Here is a 23,993-nt window from a genome sequence, read left to right on the forward strand (position 1 = left end):
AGGCTGAACTTTGTTCTGTGTGGGAGTGATGGAGCAGTGAAGACCTCCATATCAGATCTCATACTGGGTCAGAGAGAGCGCCGTCCAGAGTCCAGCTCAGTGTGTGTGAGGAGGGAGGGAGAAGTGTGTGGACATCTGGTCACTCTGGTGGAGATGCCAGCTCTCTACAACACTCAGCTCTCAGAGGAGGAAATGGTGTGGAAGAGTTCTCAGTGTGTCTCCTTCTGTGATCCTGGAGTTCATGCTTTCCTCCTCATCGTGCCTGGGGGACGCCTCACTGATGAAGACAAATTAGAAATAGAGAAGATCCAGAGAATTTTCAGCTCCACAGTCAATGATTACTTAATACTTCTTTTTGCCTCGGAAAACAAAGAAACAAAGACGCTTATCAACAGTTGTGGACAAAGGTATAGAATAGTGGAAATAAAAGTGGAAAGAAACCCCAAACAAGTTCCAGAGCTACTGGAGGAAATTAAAAGACAGACTGAACACAAGCATTATTCTCTCCACATGTATGTAATGGCTCAAGAGGAAAGAATTCGACATGAACTAGAAGAGAAGCATAACGAAGAACTGGACAAAATGAACAAGATAATTAAGGAGTTAAATGGGAAGGGCCAGTCAGAAGGTGAGGGGCTTTATATTATATTTATATTTATATTTTTTCTCAAACAGATCCTGTGGTTAGATCACGTTAAATCACTTTAGATCATTTGAGGATACGACTGTTTCCATACAAGGTATCATCGAATGTGTTTGCATGGCTGGAATAGTTAATTGCACAGTCTGTGGAAAGTTATCTGAGAGTTGTCTCTTTACGTTCTCAGCAAATGTATTTTCAGTGATCAGGAGTGTATATGAAAAATAAATGAGCAACCAAATGCCTTATAGATCATACTTGGCCTAACAACAATTTACATATATTAGTCAAAATAAATGACAACTAAAAAAATAATAATAATGCTTCCTTAGAACTGTAGTTATGGTTTAGACTATTAAACTTACAATTTAGTGCAGTTCAGATTTGCTTTTCATTATCAGGGCTTCATAAATGCTATAGGACATCTGCAAGCATGAAGAAGGAAAAGCTTTATCACTGGTTTTCTCAGAAACAATGAAATGACAAAGAGGAAACATTACCCCACAGTTCACATCTTTTAATATCCCCATCTCCATGGTTGGCTTTTGGGGCCCTAAGCAGGTTTTATTTGGGCCCCCACCCCCCATCTTGCTAGCTGATGTGCAATAAAATTAAAGGCTAACTACAGACAATGACTACCATGAGTTGTCTAAATTATATTAATTTATAACTGGCTAATTGTGGTTAATTACAGATAGTCTTTTCAGAATTCTTGATCCAGGGATTTGTTAATTATAGCCTATAGAGTATCTAAACCTACATTAACAGAGAAAGTTTTTAAGTGCTATCAATAACAAAAACAAAAACACCATTTTTCAGTTTATGGTGTGTACATTCTTCTTTGAGACATGATTTACCAGTTGCCCCCCACCACTCGAGCACGCATAGCCTGTTTAAGGCTATGACATATTTTAATAATAATAATAATAATAATAATAATAAACAATATTTCAATTCTCAGGATGTTTTTAAAGTGTGACTAGATGATATATGGATAGAGCTAGACACTGAAAAGATCATTTTAGCCATAATTAAACATACCTCCTGCCTCTGCCACACACTGCACTGTATAGGAGCAGACCCACTATGAAGTTTATTGTGGATTTTTATATGATTAAATAATGACATTACTAGGTTTGCAAAAAAAGAGAATGCTATAAGAAGCAAATGTTAGCCAGTCATCTACATAGCCAATGTACGTACCTCACTCAAGCTGAATGGCATGTGTGGTTGGCCAAGTAGGCTGCCTAGAAATAGAATCTTATAGCAACATCATCAAAATAATTGCTACTATCGTCAGGAAAGGATTAAAGACAGGGCCAGTGGGGCCAGGGCCCTAGGGGGCCTCTGATTGCCAAGGGCCCTAGACGGCCTCAGAGCACAAGGCCTGAGGCAGCTCAGCTTAATTTTTATTACTTTAATTATTTCTGTGTAGGTATTTGCTGTGTTATTGTCAGAGTGTGGTGGGGGATGGTGGGCCATGATTTGTCCCTGACTAGGGTAATTCTTCATGTCTTTTGTTTTGGAGGACAAGAAAAACAAATACTAGCAGTATTAAAAAATAAGCATGATGCTGTCCAACAGAAGAAATCAAATCAACAGCTATTCAAAATTAAATGTACTTAATCAAATTAATAAAATATAGAAACAAAGATGTCATAGCTGGATTAAAGACAAGATGCATGTATGAGTGCAGGTCTAGCACAAAATGTACCTTGATGCGACCTCAGTACTCATAACTAATGCAGACTGTAAGTAGGACTGCCCACTAATTGATACAGCCTTCATATACTGTATATATCCTCACAGGCCATGAACATTTGCTCACATTACGGTTTGCTCTGCTTGCACATTTGTTGCAACTGGACACTGAAAAATTGTGTGGACCATTATAGTGAATTATGTTCACATTGATAAGATGTGTTAGTTTTTGTTTTGTTAGAACATTTAGTTTGGCAAACTGCTAATCTCTATTATTCAGAACAAACAAAAAAGTTCAAACACTTTTTATGTGTCTGCAGGTAAAACACAGAGACCAGGTGACCTCAGGATTGTGCTGCTGGGGAAGACTGGAGTTGGGAAGAGTGCTACAGCAAACACAATCCTGGGGAAAAAACTTTATAGAGAGTTACTCTGCGCTCGATCAGTTACCACTGAGTGTCAAAAAGAATCTTCTGATGATGCTTATAAGGTGAAGAGACTTATTACTGTGATTGACACTCCAGGGCTGTTTGACACAAATACTTCTAATGAAGACATCAGTAAGGAAATCGTTAAGTGCATCACCATGGCAGCTCCAGGTCCACATGCCTTTCTACTGATTATTTCTCTGGGACGCTTCACAAAAGAGGAACAAGATGCAGTGAAGATGATCCAAGAACTGTTTGGTGAAGAATCCAGAAAATACACTATGGTGCTGTTCACCAGAGGAGATGATCTACAGGAAATGAAAATGAGCATTGAAGAATTTATTAAAGATTCAGAGCACAGCTTACAAAACATCATTCACCAGTGTGATAACAGACACCATGTGTTCAGTAACAGAAACTTTGAAAACCGCACCCAGGTCACTGATCTACTGGAGAAGATCGACACTATGGTGGCAGTGAATGGAGGAAGCTTCTACACTAATGAGATGTTCCAGCGAGCAGAGAAAGCTCTACAACAAGAACAGGATCAAATACTGAAGAATAGAGAAGAGGAGATAGAGAGAGAGAAAGAAGAACTGAGAGCCAAACATGAAGCTGAAATGGAGGAACTGAAGAGGACAATACAGGAGGAACAACAAAAACAAGAGAGAGAAAGGAAAAGGAGAGAGGAGGAATTTAAAAAAAGAGAAGAGCAAGTCAGAAGGGAGTTTGCAGAGAGAGAACGATTCGAACGAGAACTCTACAAAAAACAAAGAGAAGAAGATGAAAAAAAAATGAAAGAGTGGATGGCAGAAATAAACAGAGAAAGAGAAGAGAACAGGAAACAGTGGGAGAGACAGAGAGAGGAAGATCAGAGACGGAGAGATCAGGTAGAGGAGGAAAGAAGAAAGAAAGAAGAAGAGTGGAAACAGAAACAAAGAGAGGAAAAAGAGGCTTTTGAGAAAATAAAGAAGGAAATGATCGAGAAACAAAGAGATCATCAATACAAATTACAGAAGGAGTATGAACAGAAGGCAGCAGAGGAGGAGAAGAGATTGAGAGAGTTAGAGGAGAAAATCAAACATGCAGAAGAAAGTAAAAAGAAGGAGCTACTAGATCTGCGGTTAACTCAGCAGAGAGAGTGGAAGAGGAAGATGCAGGAGGAGGAGAAGTGGAGAGAACTGGAGGAGAATAAGTGGAGAGAAAAAATGGAGTCTCTGGAAAATGAGTGGAAACTTCAGCAAAATAAGAAACAGCAACAGTATGAACACAAGAGAACACTAGAGATGGAGAGAAGAGCCCTGGAAGAGGAAAGGAAGAAGCAGAAAGAGGTAGAAGAGAAGAAAAGAATAGAGAATGAAGCGAATGAAAAGATTAAGCAAATGCAAATGAGAATTCAGAGAGAAACTGAGGCAAAACAACAAGAAAAACAATATCAGAAACAACTGGAAGAGAATTTGAGGACACAGCGAGAGCTTTTCCATAGGTTTGAACAGGAAAGAGCGAGAGTTCATAGAAGAGAAGAAGAGCGACACCTGGCCCACACAAGACTGGTGCAAGAGCTACAAAAGGAGAAACTGTGTAAAAATAGTAAGTTAGAAGCAAGACAAGACGCTGAGAAAGAATTCTGTGCCAAGGTTGATAGAAAGTTTGAAGAGGCACCCGCAGAGGGGCAGGGGTCTACAGAAGCAGAATCTCCGAGGACCATTCCAGGTAGAACGTTAGATGCAGCTATTAACTGGATGTGGAGTTTTTTCGTTTAAGAAAAAAGAAATAATATATCATCTGCAGCCGGAACTCACCATGAACTCTTAAACATAAAGGTTCCATAAAGGCTTCTTTAGGGATGTCATAGAACAGAGAGTCTCAATCCCAGTCCTGGACAGCGTTTATTTTTTCTTTTTAATTTAGTCACAGTTGCCTTTAATGAAAAATAGCCTTTCAAATTTTGACCTATTTTGATCATATTGATTAATTGTAGTCTGTTTTAGTAATGTGACTGTGACAAACCAGATGCTTGTGGATATAAAATAGAGAAAGGGCTTTATTGTTGAAAGGTCGAAGTCAAATAACCAAATTCCGGCCAGGTCAAAACTGTGAGAAGGATATGCAGATACAAGGACATAATCGAGATACAGGCTAAGGTCAAAAAACAGAGAAGCAGGTAGACTAAATAGAAGTACAAGGCAAAAAGAGAAAACTGATGATCACTAAACAGGTCAAAGCACCTTAACACAATATGCTTGATGTGCTCACAGAAGCTATGGCAATACTTTGCAACATGCATGATGAACAAAGGGGTATTTATACAAACATAGCCAATCAAACACAGGTGAACGAAATCAGAATTCAGGTGAGGTGAGGACTGTGGGAAGTGGAGTCCATAGAGTCATTAGGAATAGAAGACAAATTCAGAAGAATGACAGTTTTAGCCTGACTAAAATGATAGGTAGTGCGTATTTGTCTATAGAAAAAAACATTTTTATATTTTTTCAACTACAATTAAATATTTAACATTACAAATAACCAAATCTAAACAAAATACAAGATATTCTTTTGGAGGAAGAAGGTTTTTTCCAACAAGAAGTACAGGGTCACAAATAATTGATAATGATGGATGCTGATCTATGCTTATAGGTAATAAATATTCATTATGTATGTGTTAGTACATAGCTTTTGTACTTCGTACTTTTGTACTATTCTTAAGTTATATCTTAAGTGTGTAGTAAAATTTTGGGCCCACCAGAGGGCTCAGTCCATGTAAGGGGTTAATCTGGAACTAAACAGCAACTAATGCTAACACTTAACTAATAAATAAGTAATGAGTTGTTGATGACTTATTAATAACACAATTAATGTCTCTTTAATTTATGACCCTTAATGTTAAGTGTTACCATACAAGTTTTGGTTGTCCACACAAAAAACACAGAAAACAGAGTACAATTCCTCCCTAAAGAGCATTTTATAAAATACACTAAATAATGTTTTTGTGGACAAGAGGCCAAAATACAAAGTTATTCCAAAATGTGACATAACCATAACCGTAAGGTGTAACTTGCAAATTTCAAGATTTTTGTTCCAATTTTTCAATTTACATTGAATTTTGCAGAGGAATTTAGTTTATACATGTAAATTAACATTTTTCACAGGTAAAAATAATTTTTCACAAGTCAAAATCTATATTTTGACTAGTCAAAATTTCATATTTACTAGTGGATTTCAGGTTTTCAGGTCAGTATGTCTTGATTTTAAGTTCAGATGAAGCCACAGCGTGACAGACTGAGTAAAGGACTGGGGTTAATTTAAATCATAATTAGTGTATGTGTCAAGTCAGCAGGTTTGCATACCACCTGTAACTTATTCTCAAAGTAGCCTCTGAGATGATGTAATGTTTTATCTAGTAAGACTCAAAGAACATGTTTATACTACTAAATATCTATTGCTTTAGAAAATGAGAACTTGTTTTCAAATTTCTAGAAGGGATATATCTGGATTGTTTACCCTGTAACTCTGCTGCCTGTAGCTGCTGTTTGTCCTGTTGTCCACCAAGTGTCACTAAAGTGCAATGTGTTTAAATGTGTTCTAAATGTGAAGCTTCACTACTTCAGAGTGCCTGTTTAGCCATTACAAATGTGTGGCATGAGCATGAGACAAAGACAGCCATGTTGAATTTTTTTGATTCTCAGTCAGAGTGTTTCTGTATCGTATGTACAACATGCCAAAGTCATCTGTTGATTGAAACACTCGTGACAAGGCTGAGGTAATTTCTCTCTGTTATTTGTTTCATTGGGTTCTCTTTATCTATTGTTATGACTTGGGTCAAGATCTGATCGTGTTTTAGGTCAGACTTATGTTGAAATTTAGATAATTCTAAAGGGTTTTCTTCTTATTGTTGTTATAGACAGCTGGGACTGATTTGGGGAGCACAGACAGATTAAGCTCTCTCAACCAGTCAGCTGAGGGCAACTGTTGAGTCGAGTAAGGTGTGAACAGATTATGTTTAAGCTGAGTTTATTTGATTGTCTTGGGTTTGTTTGATGTTTAAATAAATAACCACCATTTACCCGCTGACCTCTATGTGTGTGTTCTTGGGATCTCGATTGGTTTTCCCAGCCTGTGTGGCTTGGCTCTTCCCCAGACTGATGCCACAGCAGGTTGCAGGCTGTTTAAACAGCAGTGAACTGTGCAGGAAAGCAGATGAAACAGCATCTCAAAAATAAAAACAAAACGCGGCCATAAAGGCTTCATCGGCTGGCGCATCTGAATAAACTTCCTACAGCTCTGGACACCTAGCTAGGGGAGGAAGCAGCAGGAAACTTGAAGGTAAGACTGATACCATCACCTCGAATTGTGAACCACTCATATTAAAATCTCACAAGCTGGCCCAAATCACAACCTCCAAACATTCTGGTAGCACAGCAACTGTGTGCCACTGATGACAATCAAGTATTTGGCTTAATAAATAAATGTTTGTAACCACTGAAGTGTGTGGGTTCATAAAACTAAAAGTGCCGGTTATTGGAATGGATTTTGTGGTTTCCTGTTTTTTCTTTCAGTATCGAGTCCTCTTTTTCAAAACTCTTCAGCTACTATCAAACACTCTGTTTGGACCAAACCATGAGCTCTGACTCGGCTAGATTGTGAATCGGGGCTAAATTCAATTTAAACATGTGGAGTGTCATGAGCAGCCCATTAAGATGACTGAGAGCCTAAAGATCCAAACAGAAGGCAGGCCACTTTGGAAAAACACTGTCTACACTATTGCACTTCTCTGTATGTAGGACACCATAAGTAAACTGTAGATTGCTTTCAATTAGAACAGAATGTGGCTACTAGACTTCCTACAGGTACCAAGAAAAGGGACCACATTACACCAGTTTTAGCCTCAGTATGCTCCCTGTCCACTGCAGGATTCAACTTGTGGTTGTTTTAATTGCTTTTAAAGCTTTTTTTCTGTCTATTTCAGACTTCTTGGTTGAAGCTTAAGGGCTTTTGTGGTTGGTGCCCAGAGGGTGGAACAGTCTACCCTTAAGTACTAGCATTGCCCTGCATGGTACTATATCATTAAATCAAGACCTAAAACATGCTTTCTCAAAAGAGTGTTTTGAATTCTTAATATTTTATATGTTGATTGTTATTTTTTTATATTATATTTTATTTCTTTATTAATTATTCATTTTTGTGTGAATTTGTTGGTATTTGCCCTGAATCCTAATATTGTTTATTTTCTTATTTATGTGCACCACTTTGGTCAAATAATGTTGTTTTATATATGCTTTAAAAGTAAAATTCCCTCACTCACTTACTTACTATGCACATGATTGCCAGATGTCAGATAGATTTGACAGCACTTAACAATAATAAATAAAGGTAAGCTTACATTTAGAGGACACTCTGTATGTTAATTTCTCTTCATTTCAGGTTTAACAAATATTTAATACAGTGTAGTAGAATATTTTATAAAACTAGAACAGCTCATCATGCAACATAATAAAGTTCTGCTGGATCCAGAATTAAAGCTCTTCTATTGGTCAGCTTCTGTCTTTCCACTCATGTATGATTATACCCAAATCTAACAGTAGTAAAACTGGAACAGTTGGAATATGGTTCTATATACTGCATTTTATGGCAGATCAACCATGCTAAATAAATAAACAAATAAATGAATGACATAAACCCATTAATAAATGTTTTATTTATTTATGGATTTATGTAATTATACGTTTATGTATTTACTCATAGGTTTATTTATTTATAGATTTCTTCCTCCAGTATGCTAATAAGGAAGACTAAACCTACATGGCATTTGTTAATCATAGAGAAAAAAATGTGTTTGGTTACTCTTACCTTGTTGTGGAAACACTGACATATTTTAATGATAGCAGAGGCAGTTATGTTTGACAGGATAAATTAGACAGTGGACAACTGGACAACGACTGTGTTCTGTAGAAGGATTAATGAGAATTGATTAGGAGAGCTGAGCATGAAATATATGTACATATGAAGGTGTTGGAGTCCCTTCAAGACTTGTGTCTGTGTCAGAGGTGGCGGACAGTAATTTTATGCCCTGAATATATTATTATTATTGGTCATTAACACCTGACCACTGACTATGTGTGCAAACACGGCTTAGCCACGTGGATTCTGAGCTGTAGCAGAGTTTGACTGGGCAGCTGCAGATGTTGATGCTGTAGGGATTGTGATACCTAGGTGAGGTCACCTGTAGGTCATTTTTTAAACAAATGTAACTTATAATCAATACAAATTCATTTATTTCAGTATTTCTGCTCATATGTATACACTGTAAAAAAAAAACTGTAAAAAACGGTAAGATGTCTGGCACCAAAAGTTGCCAAACAGTTCCCGTAATTTTACAGTAAAATTCGGTACAGTAGATTACTGTAAAATTACAGCTTTTCCTTGTAAATATTCTGTATAATTTTACAGCCAAAGTTTAGTAGAATTACAAATTTTCATTGTTAAAAAACATCTCTAGAATGTATTAAAATCATGGAAATCTGCATGCAATAAATCTTATCTGCAATAAAGTCTGCAATTTGAGGGTTGCTATCTTTTAAATAACAGCGTAATTAAGTAATTTCATAGAATTATTTAATCAAGTTACAACATGCACCTGTCAAAGTACAGATTTTTAAAGTAAAATAAAGAAACATTATTTAAATTAATGGTCACTTTACTGTCTTTTCAATCCTTTTAACATTTATCAACAGACATAATCTGTCAATAAATGTTCTTATCCTACAAATTTACAGTGGATAACAGTTAAATGTTGGTTGATCCGCCTACCAACTATCACAATGTACTGTTTATCCACAAGATACCGCTGTTACATCACTGGATTCTACTGGTTAAATACAGAAATACAATGCAAAATTACATGTAATTAACCCAATATTAAAGTAGATGGTTAACATTTTTATTTTATCATTCAGTATATTCACAGAAATTTGGCATTATCAAAAAATTATATACATATAAAAGTTATATTCCAGTTTTTATACAGGAGTCAATATACTCAATTACACAAACATTCTGCACAATTACTTTTTACTTCAGCAGATAAAAGAATGGTGTACTTTAATTTTACATAAATACACAACAGCCAATACACTATTGCTCTTTTAAAACAATGTAAAACCTTTGGCCAGAACAATAAAACCTCAACAATAATACATACTTTCACTTTTTATTTTGACAGTTGAACTTTAACAGTCATGACATCACCCAGCAACCTAGCAAAATAAACACCAAATGGGGCAAAAAGATAAACTACTGTGAATCTTTCTACAGTTTTAAAGATTTATAATGTCTGTCTAAAACATAAACAATAATGTGAATTAGAGCGCTAATTACCTCCTGTATCATTCTTGATTTATCTGTAGTTTGGACTGTAACATCATACACTTATTAAAAGATTCAGATTGGAACTGCATGAGAAAAAGGTTTCTTGATTCATTCACACATGCTCAAAACAAAGCCAGCAACCTGAAGGACTAAGCAACCACACAACACTCAGGACTCAGCACAATGTGTGTGATCTTCAAGCCCTCAGATGGCACTGCACGAGAAGGGAGTACTTCAGGAGTATTTTGGAAAACCGTTGTGACTTAATGGTCCACCGCTACATCAAGAAATGCTACTTTAAAACTCTAATGTGAGAAAGCTGTACATCAGTTCTATGCAGAAACATTGGTGAGTTCTCTGGGCCCAGGCTCATCTCAGACAGTCTGGAAATGTGTGCTGTTGTCAGATGAGTCCACACTTCATTGTTAATATATATTTTATATAATAAATATTGCAGCTCTTGCGATTTAAATATATTTAATCCTTCAGGCCAAGCTGTAGCACAAACAGCAACATTCCAGCCTTCATACTGCATCATTACTTAACTTCCTAACGTAGGGCGATAAAACGATAACGATAAGTATCGTGATATAATTTTTCCTCAATAGAGTGATAAGAGATGTTCGATAAATGTTCGATATAATACACCATTCTCACATTTCCACGTTCAGCGAAAGCCCTGGTGGCATTTTCTGCTGCAAGGAAAGTGACACTACTCTGCTGTCGCCAGGTGAGGGCGCACTTCCGAGTTTTTCGACTTGATTAGAGAGGGAGGGGGCCACGAGTAAAAAAAAAGGGTCGCCAAATATACTTTAGCAACATCTGAAACGCAGAGTTATACATTCCCTGTTTGAGTGGAGCGACCGGTGATCTGTTCTCCTGTGACCGAGTGTGAGTGACGAGGTCAATGATGTAACTGTACTGACCTACAGCAAACTCACCTCTTTCCACGAATCCTAACAACTTTAGCGGTGTTAAATCACGTCTGCAGCATGTAGCTCTTTGTACTTCTATCAAGAGCTACATCTTTCACCTTTACTGTTACTGTCAGATTAGCATATTAAATAAGCTCAGTAATACAACAGTGACCACTACAAAGTAATGTTTGAAATTGTTTGCATAAACTGAATTTAACAGATGCACCATCACATTACATTCCTAAGACTAATGTACCTAAACTCGTTCAAGGGATTAACCAGGGTTGCCAGGTCCAGCAAATTCAACTGCAAAAGAAACTGTAAATTGCATATAAACAATACTTTGCAAAATTCCCAATTATATGTATTATATGTACATCTATTGATCTGGGCAGTAAGTGTTATTAGTTAATAAAAAACATGAAATACAAACACACAAATAAAAAATCTCACATGGCTCCCTACTCCCTACATAATGCATAACATAGGCCTTAACTTATAGCTCCTGCATTCACACACTGCATACTATAACAAAGAGATTCAACTACCTGCACACAATTCACTACACCACAGGACATCAAAACTCCATACTTCACATAGTGCACTATATAGACAGGAGGCAGCCATCTGAGATTCAGCACTAGCTTATCTGATCAATCCTTCTTTAAATTAAATCAGGAATGCTGGAATTCAACAGATCCATTCTGAACCGCAGTGAGAAATCAGGAATCAGTACTGTGTTCCTCTAACCGTTTTCTTCTAACCAGCATATTAATACTACTTGTACTCTACTTGTAGCGCCGGTTCTGCCTCATTATCATGACTAACTCTCCCGTTGATAATATGGCAGTTTAATTAATTTACCATACATTTACTGTTTTAACACAACAAATTACTGTTAATTTACAACAGGTAATGGACTTTTTTTTATTATTATTACCCTGTATTGAAAGTCATTTTATAGGACAGTTCTGTAAATTAATGTTCATTAGGTGTTATAATGTGCTTATTACTTATAATTACAGCAAACATGCGTTAAAAAACAATGTTCTGTATTTTAAATAAACGCACATAGAGAAGGACAAATGTAAAACAACTATATTGGTCTGTATTTTTACATGGATAACTGTGTTTTTTACAATGATAACTAAAAATTCTGAAACTCAAAATTCTTAAAAAATGGTACAACCACGTTAAAAAAACTTGTAATTTAAAATAACAGACTTTGACTGTATTTTTACAGCAGATTTATAGAAAAAGGTGATTTTCCTGTATTTTATCATGAAAAATACCGAAAAAAATGTATTTTTTACAGTCAATGTCTGTAAATTTGTATGTATATTTATTCACATATTTATGCTTTTTTGACCAAATTTTATTTATTTATGGACATACATATCTAATCTATTCATTTGTTTATTTATTTTTGAATTTCTTATGATTTATTTAAGTTTATATATATATATATATATATATATGTATATATATATATATATATATATGTGTATATATATATATATATATATATATAATTTTACCACATATCTACCTCCACAGTAGTTGTCATACCATACTTTATCTATAAAGTGGTAATATCATCCATATAAGAAAGTAAGCAAGTACCTTTATTGTCATTATACTTTCACAGTACAACAAATTTCTTTTCTTCTCATACCCCAGCTTAGCAAGCTGGGGTCAGAGAGAAGGGCCAGCCATGATACAGTGCCCCTGAGGCAGAGAGAGTTAAGTGCCTTGCTCAAGGGTCCAAAAGTGCCAACTTAGGAGATTCTGGTATATAACTCACAACCCTGTGATTAATCAACCAGAGTTCTGCCCACTAAGGACAACAGCACAACAATAAGATCAATATTAACAATATTAACATTACAGTAATGATAGTGAAAGAAAAGGTCTTAATCTAGATCTACTTCCTGTTCAGGGTTGATATACCACATTTTTGTAACTGAGTCATGTGATTTTTAAGAACTCTGCTCCACGTCCTGCATAAACACAGACCTGACTTTCAGGATTTCATTTCCTGAAGCAGAGCTCACAACAGGCAGCAGGGAGAGAATGGAAAAGGCAGCATGAAACTGAAAAGTGCCGTTCCTCAGGTTATACTTCATTATTTTTTTACCTCTCTTTAACTATTTAATCATTTCAACTCTTATAATGTGATTTTAGATGAGGAAAAAAGTCAGGTTGACCTTGTTAGATTATGAAAATGAACAGATAAGTAACTTCCTCCTGGAAAAGTCAGTGCTGAAACTAAGATGATTGAAAAACAAAGATGATAAGACCTTAAAAGAAAGCACATTTACACTATTTGTACCTTGGTAAACAACAAATGTACCTTTATGGGAGTTTTGTTCTGACAGTGTATATTCTGGTAACAGATACACACAAACTGACCTAACTGCTCACTTTAGGTTGTATTTTTACTATTCTTTAATTCATAAATTCATTATATTCCTGGCCTTCCTATTTAATTCAAGGCAGCCTGCTATATCAGGGTGCTACAATTGGGCACCATGACCAGCTGCTGCAAAAGATGACCCAACAGCAACCACTTGAGGCCATCAAACCCAGTGCTGGCGCATCTCCAACCCCACCCATTGTGGCAGGCTCCACAGAAGATCCCCCTGCTCTGCCTGCCCCAGTACAAGGGAATTGTCATGTGGCTAATCCTGACCAGTACGCTGGGGATGTGGAAGGCTGCAGAGGGTTCTTGTGACAATGCTCTTTGGTTTTTAAGGAGCAGCCCTCCTAGTTTCCCACAGAGAGATCCAAATGTTGATTGAGAGACTAGTTAACCATTGTTTTGTTTTTTAAAATGATGTGTGCCTATGAAGAATGCGCCATCACGTCCATATATTGCAGAGTTTGCTGCTGCAAAGCACAAGTTTTATTCATGCATATCCATATGAACACGTTCATGTGCGATGTGCTTATCTTTTCCAAGCTGCCGTTCATAATATATACTCATGGTGTTTTTTTTCTTTTTTTCTCATCATCCCCTTATCCTTGACACAAGGGATGAGGAGGCAGTGTATAGTGAGCATGTAAGGCTGACCAGCTCTGTGTATCTTAATGGGTAATAATTGAAATTTGTTTATTCTTAAAGGCAATGAAGAGACAAAAAAGAAGACAGCACTCATAAAAAACCCAGGAACCATCAAGTTCTAGTGTTTCATTATCTAATAAGATGGGTAAGAATATGCAATTATATCAACAAAACAAAATATTTAGGTAGTTCTTTTCTGGATCTAAAACAACTGCATGGTGTTGTATTTCAGAAAAAGAGGTCCAAGATCTCACTGTTGTGCTGTTTGGAAACAGCTCTGCAGTTGGAGATGAGAACATTCTGCTTGGGCAACCCACTGCAGATGTTGCTGATTTCTCAGTGATTGTTCCAAAATCAAAGAAGATATCAGGACGCATTGTCAATCTAATTAACATACTTGACCTGCAAGACAATGCACTTCACGTGGATCGGGCCATTGTTCGTCTAGTCCAGGAAAATAAAATCCATGCCTTTGTCTTTGTTCTCCAACTGGGCCACTTAACAGATGCTGATAAGGTGGGACTAGAATGGCTACAGAAAAAGTTTGGTGAAAGTGTGCTTCGATTTGTGATGATTCTCTTCACTTATGAAAAACTAGAAGACTGTGACACCATCATAGACGACCTGAAAAAAAATCCTGTTCTAGTACATCTAGTTGAGAAGTGTGGAGACAGATACCACACCTGCAGCAAGAATATGAACAACCAATCAGAGATGAAAACACTGCTGGAGAAGATTGACTACCTGATTTCTGAGAACAATCAGCGCTGCTACACTGCAGAACTGTACAACACAGCTTCAAACCTCAGAGAAGACAGATTGAGCCAACAAAGCCGTAAGCAATTATTTTTAAAAATCTTTCTATTAATGATTTGCATTTAATTGTCAGTCAACAACAACACCAGAAACTGCTGAGGTTTTGTATATAAAATAAATCATAAACTTGAATATATATATTCACAGCATTCTACAATATGAACTTCATACTAACAGTGAAACATGGTGGTAGTAGTGTGATGACATGGGGATAATCTGCTACTCTGACACTCTGAGGTTCTGTGGCAAGAACTTAACCAGGCAGTTCATGCTCAAAAACCCTCCAATGTGGCTGAATTCAAGCAATTTAAGCAAATAAGTGTGGGCCACAATTCCTCCACATTGATGTTGGAAATGGCAATTAATTTTCCACATGGGTGCGAAACCTTACATTTTGTATGAGGATCCAAAACCATTTATGATAAAAATAGAGAAAATCTATTAGAGGAGTGTACAGGAACATTTTACTGTATGTGCTGAGTCTGTAGAGAAAGTAAACATTTCATTAGGTCAACATCGATCTTTGACCCAATACATGACAAGGTATAAATTAAATACCCTGCATTACCTGTTTAACTACTTTTATTTACATGGCACACTGATAGATATCTTATAATCAGCATGTATTATGGTCCAGCTATGACAGCATTGTACACCAATCAGGCATAACATTATGACCACCTCCTTGTTTCTATGCTCATTGTCTATTTTATCAACTCCACTTCCTATATAGGTGCACTTTGTAGTTCTACAGTTACAGACTGTAGTCCATCTGTTTGTCTGCATACTTTGTTAGCCCCCTTTTTCGCCCTGTTCTTCAGTGGTCAGGACCCCCATGGACCCTCACAGAGCAGGTACTATTTGGGTGGTGGATCATTCTCAGCACTGCAGTAATACTGATGTGGTGGTAGAGTGTAATTGTCCGTAATTGTAGAACTACAAAGTGCGCCTATATTGTAAGTGGATAAATAATAAAATTGACAGTGAGCTTAGAAACAAGGAGGTGGTCATAATGTTATACCTGACTGGTGTATATTGAAAATAGCCCACACAACATTTCACTGCTATTGGAAGAAAACCTCGTATTTCAGTTTTTTACATAATTTGAAGACGCCTGTTGCCCTTTACAATGTGTGTAAATTTCATGAGGAATGGACCAAAAGAAATGGCCCAAAATGACTTGGAAAAAAGTCTGGTTCATTGACGTACATTTAAAAGTAAGTAGGCTTTTTCCTTCTCCTGTAAAGTTACCATTTTGGAGGTATGGGGTTTTCTTCCAAGAACAGCAATTTCAATTTTAAAATTAGAGCTATTTGTGATGACAGTGCATTATAATTAAACCTAATTTCACATAGTGTGTTCAACATTATCACAGTTGATACAGTACACACCATGACTGATACAGTACAAGGTATTTTATATGCTGCTTACATGTTACAAATAATGTTCTTTGACCCTTTAGGGTTACCAGCCTCTGATTCTCAACTTCCAAAGTATAAGACAGCTGGTACAGTCAGCAAACAAATAACAGAAAAAGAAAAGGTAAGTGGTTTCATACCCATTCAGAATCATGCAAATTAACATAAAAAAAAAAAAAATGAACAGCTGATGTATACTAATATATATACAAAACCCTATTTAAGTCCATTTATTGAATGGACTGAGGGGAAGTAGAAAAGTGTCCTGTGGTCCAACAAATCAACATTTGAAATTCTTTTTGGAAATCATAGACACCGTGTCCCCTGGGCAAAAGACCACTGTTAGAATTTCAGCAGGAAGAGTCAGGAGACTGGAGCTTCAGCGTTGACTGGGGTTTATTTACATATACAGAGTATGGGTACAGAGTGGTCAGTCAACAGTCACTCAGCAGTATCAGGAGTCTAGTCTTATTTGCGTGCATGCAGACGATCATGCACGGGCACAGCTCAGTCATCAGTGTGTCACCAGTCCAGTCTGTCATCAGTCTAGTCTGTCACCAGTCTAGTTTAGTCCAGTCCAATCTGGTCCAGTCTAATAAGAATATTTTGGAAGGACCTTATATACATTGAAATCTGTGGGGGGGAAGGAAAGGAGTTTGAGGAGGGGTAAGGAGGGGGATATAGAAGAAGAATAAGAAATGAGATGTAGGGGGTAGACATAAAGCAGGGTGATTGTTATCACCTTCACGTTATGAGCCAAAGGGTCATCTCGATACACAACAACCACAACATCAACAACAACAACAACAATAATAATAATAATAATAATAATAATAATGAAGATTCCTATTTATTGTGTAATATCTTATTTACTGTATAATTCTAGGTATCAAAAAATCCTTTAAGAAAGACATTCAAGTCATTGCCACACACGACCTGGTTCTGGAAAAAAGAGCGAAATCTTTCGGTGAGTACCAAATTAGCTGAATACATCTGTACGCAGAAGTTTGGGTGCCCCTACTCAAATGACATATTTTGTTGATTTTGAAGTGAAAATAAGCACACAACCTCTACAGAGAATACAATTCTGCACAGTTTTTTTTTTTTATTTCATATACTCTCTGTGCATACATCCACTTCAAATTTACATACATAATGATTCGTGACTTTGTATAAATAAATATGAACAATAAAGTATGTATTCATAAGCATGAACAAAGAAACATTAAAAAAAAACTAAACTGAAAAAAGTGTTCAGACAAACATTAGTACTTTGTTGCAAAGCCATTACTGTCAGTTTTAGCTTTGGGGCATCTATGATAAGAAATAATTAGCTTTTGCATCGTAGTTTATTTTTTGCACATTCCTCTTTCTGATCTGTCTTCAAGTCCTCAAGGTAATGAGGGTCCCTCTGCTGCACTCTCATTTTCAAACTCCTCCATAAACCTTCATTGAAATTCAGGAGAGTCAGGAGATTGCCTAGACCATACAAGCACCTTCACCTTTTTAAGAAACTAATCTTAAGTTATTTTGGTTGAATGTTTAGGGTCATTGTCTTCTTTTGAAATCTTTTCCTCTTTCTTGGCTGATGATATTACATTCAAATCTAATACCTCTTGGTACATTGCTCCCTTCATGTTTCCTGCAATGCCCCTGGCTCTGTAGCTTTTTCTATTTGACTGAAGGTCTTTCACCTTTACCATAATTGTTACTTGTTGCATAAAACTTTCTCAAGCAATGGCAACATATTATAATAACACCAGGTGAAATTTGTACCAGGTAATATTTTATTTTTACAGTAGGGTTTATATATATGCTCTAGAAGAATATTAAATAACATGAACAAATGTGTCTTAATATTTTTTCCTTACTGTAAGCTGACCAATTTATTCTTATTTTGATTCTAACTAACAATTATTCACAACCCATGCGTAAAATTTAGTCCAGTTCTACAAAACTTAGGCTTATTCGGATGTGAATTCAAATGTGTGTGTCAAACACTATAAACATAATAGGCTGTGAATAAATCAGCCTTTCATTTTTTGGACTTTAAAGTTCTGTTTTAAATTAAGCATCATGTCAATTTCAAATATAATAACTAAAATAAAATGAAACTTTTTTACAGCGGGAAAACATAGAGCTTGATGGAGCAGAACATACTCAACATAACAATGAAGAAAAAGCAGTGGGAAAAATAACATCGGAAAAAACAGACCAGCTGTTTACAAGACTTGAGTTAAAAAGAAATGAGAAACAAAGAATAAAATCAGCAGACATTCTTCAAATAACTTCGCCACCATTACACTGCCAAAAGCCCTGTACAGAAAAAGAACTGGTTCAAATGTTCATAAAAAGATTGCTGTTGATGGACCACAGGGCAAGAAATATTTCCATTACAGATGGAGCCAGTGAGGTGCATCACAGGCAATCAACTCCAGCAAACAAATGTGGGGAGAAGAAACTTGCAAATTTCTTGAAAAAAAATCCATCTCTTAATAAAGCAACCAGTAAAAATTCTGTTCACCCCATGGATGTTCAAATGGCTGTGTTCCACCACTCAGACAGTTTTCTTAAACAGCTGATAGTGACTAAGCTGTCGCAGTGTCAGTACGCTCTGCCTCTACTGGTGCCCAATCCCTTTACAGGAGAGATTGAGTTTCCTCTATGGACATTCCGTCAGATCAAAAAGAGCTGGATGACGTGTAACACTACTGGTAAGAAGACCAGCAAAATGATACCAATGCATGAAGCTGAAACTCCAATGGTATTCTTCTTTAGACTTGGTTCCATATCCTCGTCCAAGTCTCAGCTGATAAATGACCTGATCAATGAAAGGCACAAAACATTCTTTCACAGAAACTGCTTAGGAAGCACCAGAGACCGTCTCCTGATGGATGGTGTGGTGGAGATCGCCTGGTACTGCCCATCTGGGAAAAGCACTGATCAATTTACTGACTGTGTGGCTTTCTGTAATCTACATGGTGATGCAGAAAATCACAAGAAACAGCTAGAGATTCTGACTGAAATGTCTTCCATGAATGTAGTAGTTTTAGGCAATCAAGATGATAGTACCACCGATAATGAAGCACTAGAAAATCTCTTTGAAGGTGCAAAGCCACTAATTTGCTTACTCAGTGATGATGACTCAACCGTCAGTTGGACTGAGAACTTAAAATGTAAAATTGGTCTTAAAGACAGGAATCAGGCAGTTGTATCCAAGGAGCTCAGAGAGACCATCAAAGAGTGTTTTTCAACATCACTCTCTACTTTCAGTCTTAAAAAATTGGGCAAAAACAAAGATATCTCAATAGATGAAAATAAAGAAGAATGCCAGAAAGGGAAGGAAGCTGCTATGCAGATAATGCTACTACTGGAAAGAACAGAACTGACTACAGTTAAGGAGACATATCTTCCCTGTCAGGGGAAACTGTGGCATAAATGGTGCCAGAAAAAAAAGGAACTACACCGACTTAAAGGGCACAACATACAGATACAAAAGAGTGAAAAACAAGCTGAAATGAAGGAGATTCGCAGGCAACAACATGAACATGAACTCTCAGAACTTATTGAGCTGTTCATTCGCACAATGAATTCACTAACAGAAAATGAGAAGTGCTATTTTCTAAAATGGCTTGGGATCCTGCTGGATAACAGTACCACAGATGAACTCTCTGGCTTCCGTCAAGCATATGATCTGACCTGGTCAAAAGTTCTGGACCTAAAAGGACAAGCAGACAAATCAGAAGAAATGAAGGCTGCCCAAACACAACTTGAAGAAATATCACAAAAACTGAGCGCTGCGTCCTTCGGTATGGAACACATTCTCAGGGAGATGGGTCAGATATATGAGTCATTAAGCAGTGTTCAAGTAGCAAAGAAAGATTTCACTCTCCCCAAAATTGCAGCTGAGGTGATGCTATCTGGGCATCCACTGGAGCTGATGGATGGTGACACAGGTCATGTTCCCCTGGACTGGGTTTCTGCGGTTCTAGATGAACTCATCAAGAAATTAGGTGACAAGAGGGTTTTTGTCTTGTCAGTTTTAGGAATTCAGAGCTCTGGGAAATCCACTATGCTCAATGCCATGTTTGGACTCCAGTTTGCAGTCAGTGCAGGAAGGTGCACCAAAGGAGCCTTCATGCAGCTGGTCAAAGTGTCTGAGGAGATGAAGGAAGAACTGAAGTTTGATTATATTGTTGTTGTTGATACTGAAGGTTTACGGGCTCCAGAGTTGACTGGAATGTCAACAAGACAACAGGACAATGGACTTGCAACATTTGTTGTAGGTCTTGGAAACATGACTTTGATCAATATTTTTGGAGAGAACCCAGCAGAGATGCAGGACATCCTTCAGATTGTTGTTCAGGCCTTCATGAGGATGAAGAAGGTCAGACTGAATCCCAGCTGCATGTTTGTGCATCAGAATGTTGGAGAAATCACAGCTGGAGAGAGAAACATGGAAGGACGGAAACGCTTCCTGGACAAACTTGATGAAATGACAAAATTAGCTGCTAAAGAGGAAGACTGCAACGCAAAATGTTTCAGTGATGTCATTGAATTTGATGTGAAGAGTGATGTGTGGTACTTCACACAGCTCTGGGAGGGTAGCCCACCCATGGCACCACCAAACCCTCTGTACTCTGAAAATATTCAGGAGCTAAAAAGCAACATCATCTTGAAAATCTCCAAGAAACGTGGTGTGACGTTGTCAGAATTCAAAGGAAATTTCAGCAGTTTATGGAATGCACTTCTGGATGAAAATTTTGTGTTTAGCTTCAGAAACATATTGGAAATTGCACTCTACAGGAAACTGGAGCATGAGTACAGTAAATGGACATGGAGTCTAAGGAGTGCCATGCTGGCAATTGAGAACAGACTCCACAACAGAGTCAGTAATGAAAATTCCCTAAAGATTGATGAAAAGGACATTGTGGAATGCATGAAAGAGACAAAGACAGTTGTAGAAACATCAATTAAAAAGTTCTTTAATGAAGACCGAGATAAAGAAATACTGATCCAATGGCAAGAAAGATTTCAGAGAAAAATTGTAGATCTTTGCAATGAGCTTGTAGAAGGAACAAAGAGAAAGTTGGACGATATTATTCGATTGAAAATAACAAGGGAGAAAGTAGACTGTGAAAAGAAAATGTATGAAAATGAGCTTTTTAAACTGAGTAAAGACCTCGCCTTTTGTTTGAAAAACAAAGAAACTGAGGAAGATGCCCTTGAGAAAGAATTTGAAGATGTCTGGTCCAAGTGGGTCACTGAGCTGACACCAGGCACACCCTCATTTGGTGACATTAATATATGGGGTGATGTAACACAGATCTTGTCAGAAAGCTGTGAAATAAACCTCGTTTGTGAGCGACAGAACCAGGGTACTTACAAAAGAATTGATGCATTAGGAGATTACTCAGACTATGTCATTCTTAAAAAACAAGAAGACTTTGGCCAGGAAAATCTGCCATCATCAAATAAACAGGGAGAGGAAGATGACAATAATGCTTGTGCATTTGGTCAAGTACTCAAAGATGAGGAACACAGTCTCTATGAAGAGAACTGTAGAACCAATACTTTTACAGCAGACGATAACAATTCATTGACTGATCTCATTACAAACACTGTCACAGACATTAAGGCAGAAATTCAGAAGGTACCCATTGCAGAACGTGGATACAGTCGCATCTACATTGCAGAAATAATTGCCTCCGTCAAACATAAAGTAGAAGCATATGAATGCAGAACCTCTGGGTTTATACTAAAAAAAGAATTCACAGTGGATTTGTGTCTCTATGTCTGTAGCTTTGCAGCAAAACAATTTGCAGAGCTACACAAGGAATTCAAGGAAGCCTATGATGTAAGACTGTACCTGGAGAAACAGAGGCCACAGTACTTTAACATCTTCAAGAACTACTGCAATGGTGCAACGTCTACAGCTGTGTTTGGTCAGCTAATTGTGGATACACTTGAGCCATCAATACTGCAGGCAGCATATGACCAAACTGCCATTGATCTGAGTGAGAAAATGAAACGTGATGTTCCTGCATTTAATGGAAACAGGTCAAATCTGGAAAAACACATTCTGACATCACTAGCAGAAGAGGAGTCATTTGAGAATTACATTCAATACATTCAAAAACCCAGAGAATATTTTAAATATTTTATTAAGAAGATAGTCAAAGGCTACGTTTTGAATGAAAACTGCCAAGTGGTTCTAGAAACCATTAAAAGCAACATCATCTCCAAAGGAAAGTGTGTGGTGGATGCTGTGAATGAAGCGACAGAGAAGATAAAAAGTAGTAATGGAGACGTCAGCATGTGGCTTCAGCATTTATCCAGAAAACTACAAGATGAGCTTCAGTTTAAAGAAAAGTCATGTAGTGAGCAGAAAGAAATTACAGACCTTGACTTTCTTCGAGAGGTTGTGATTAAAGGTCTAAATAATATCATTCCAAAGTTGAGCAACAGCTTTCAAGACATTTCTGACCTCAAATGGGAAATGTTCAGGAAGAAACCAGACGATATTCTGATTGAGCACCTCTGCCGATGCTGCTGGGCACAGTGTCCATTCTGTAATGCCATCTGCACCAACACAATGGAAGATCACACTGGAGATCACAGTGTCCGTTTCCACCGTAACTGTGGAACAAATGGATGGTCTTACATTTTAAAAAATGAGCTTGGAATTGAATTCTGCACAACTCTTGTTTTAAGTGATCTGCATTTTCGTGCAAATGATAAAGTTTTATACTTTAAAGACTACAGAACTGCAGGTGGAGAATATGCCAGATGGAATATCAGCCCTGATAATTCTGAGATGCCATACTGGAAATGGTTTGTGTGCAGATTCCAGGAGGACTTGGAAAAGCATTACAAGAAAAAATTCATAGGACATGGAGAGATTCCCAGTGAATGGAGGGATTGCTTTAAAGATAAAGCTATTGAAAGCTTAAGTGAATTGTAGTATAACTGAAAATTCTTGAAATGAGTTGAATCCTGAATGAACTCTGAGCCAGATAAACTAATTGCATGTGTTCATCTCATCTGGACCTGTGCTGACATAGCTCTATAGTCATAGTTGAGTTCTCATAGTTGACATCTCTCTCTCTCTCTCTCTCTCTCTCTCTCTCTCTCACTCACTAATTAAAACAGCCCACATTGTCAATACAAAAGTAAAAAAAGACTATTGTATGAATTCTTGTGGAAAGTGGAAATAATGAATGATTTTTTTTTCCTTTTGATGGTTGTTTTGTAAGCATAACTGACTTATCCTGAAATATAATGTGCATGCAATAAATTTGCATCTTATTTTGGTGATGGCCACCCTAGCCTAGAGATGTTGTTCTAATAATATGATAGGCAATTATAATAAAATCTGTGTAATCAATTCTGTATGTATTCTTTAACTGTTATTAATATAAAAACGACACAAGATTTGGTTAAAGTTCAATACTGCTTTTTCCATTTACGTGAGTTCAGACTCACATATGTTATGATAAATTATGGACAAACATGTAGTAGCGCTGATCTATAAAACTGCTGTTTACTTCTCATTGCAATATCAGATTTTGCTAGCTTGGTACATCATGTCATCTTTTATAGTTAAAGTATGCTACATGGTTTTATATCATTATACTTGCTGCA

At 37.0% G+C, this 23,993-nt stretch overlaps 2 protein-coding genes across 2 annotated transcripts; both read left to right on the forward strand.

Moving 5' to 3' along the window:
* The first annotated feature begins 3 nt into the window (after positions 1-3).
* On the forward strand, positions 4-13,785 carry LOC118804500 (golgin subfamily A member 6-like protein 22). The gene is made up of 3 exons (XM_036564987.1): positions 4-628; positions 2,662-4,482; positions 13,547-13,785. Exons 1-3 carry the CDS (start codon positions 154-156, stop codon positions 13,783-13,785), a joined length of 2,535 nt encoding a protein of 844 aa, XP_036420880.1. The 5' UTR covers positions 4-153.
* LOC118804549 (interferon-induced very large GTPase 1-like) lies at positions 13,061-23,736 on the forward strand. Its single transcript, XM_036565046.1, has 6 exons — positions 13,061-13,165; positions 14,176-14,260; positions 14,348-14,950; positions 16,394-16,473; positions 17,236-17,316; positions 18,475-23,736. The coding sequence occupies exons 2-6, from the start codon at positions 14,257-14,259 to the stop codon at positions 23,311-23,313; spliced, it is 5,607 nt and encodes a 1,868-aa protein (XP_036420939.1). The 5' UTR covers positions 13,061-13,165; positions 14,176-14,256; the 3' UTR covers positions 23,314-23,736.
* Positions 23,737-23,993: the final 257 nt, after the last annotated feature.

Source organism: Colossoma macropomum, unplaced genomic scaffold (assembly GCF_904425465.1).
Source record: "Colossoma macropomum unplaced genomic scaffold, Colossoma_macropomum, whole genome shotgun sequence".
NCBI lineage: Eukaryota > Metazoa > Chordata > Actinopteri > Characiformes > Serrasalmidae > Colossoma > Colossoma macropomum.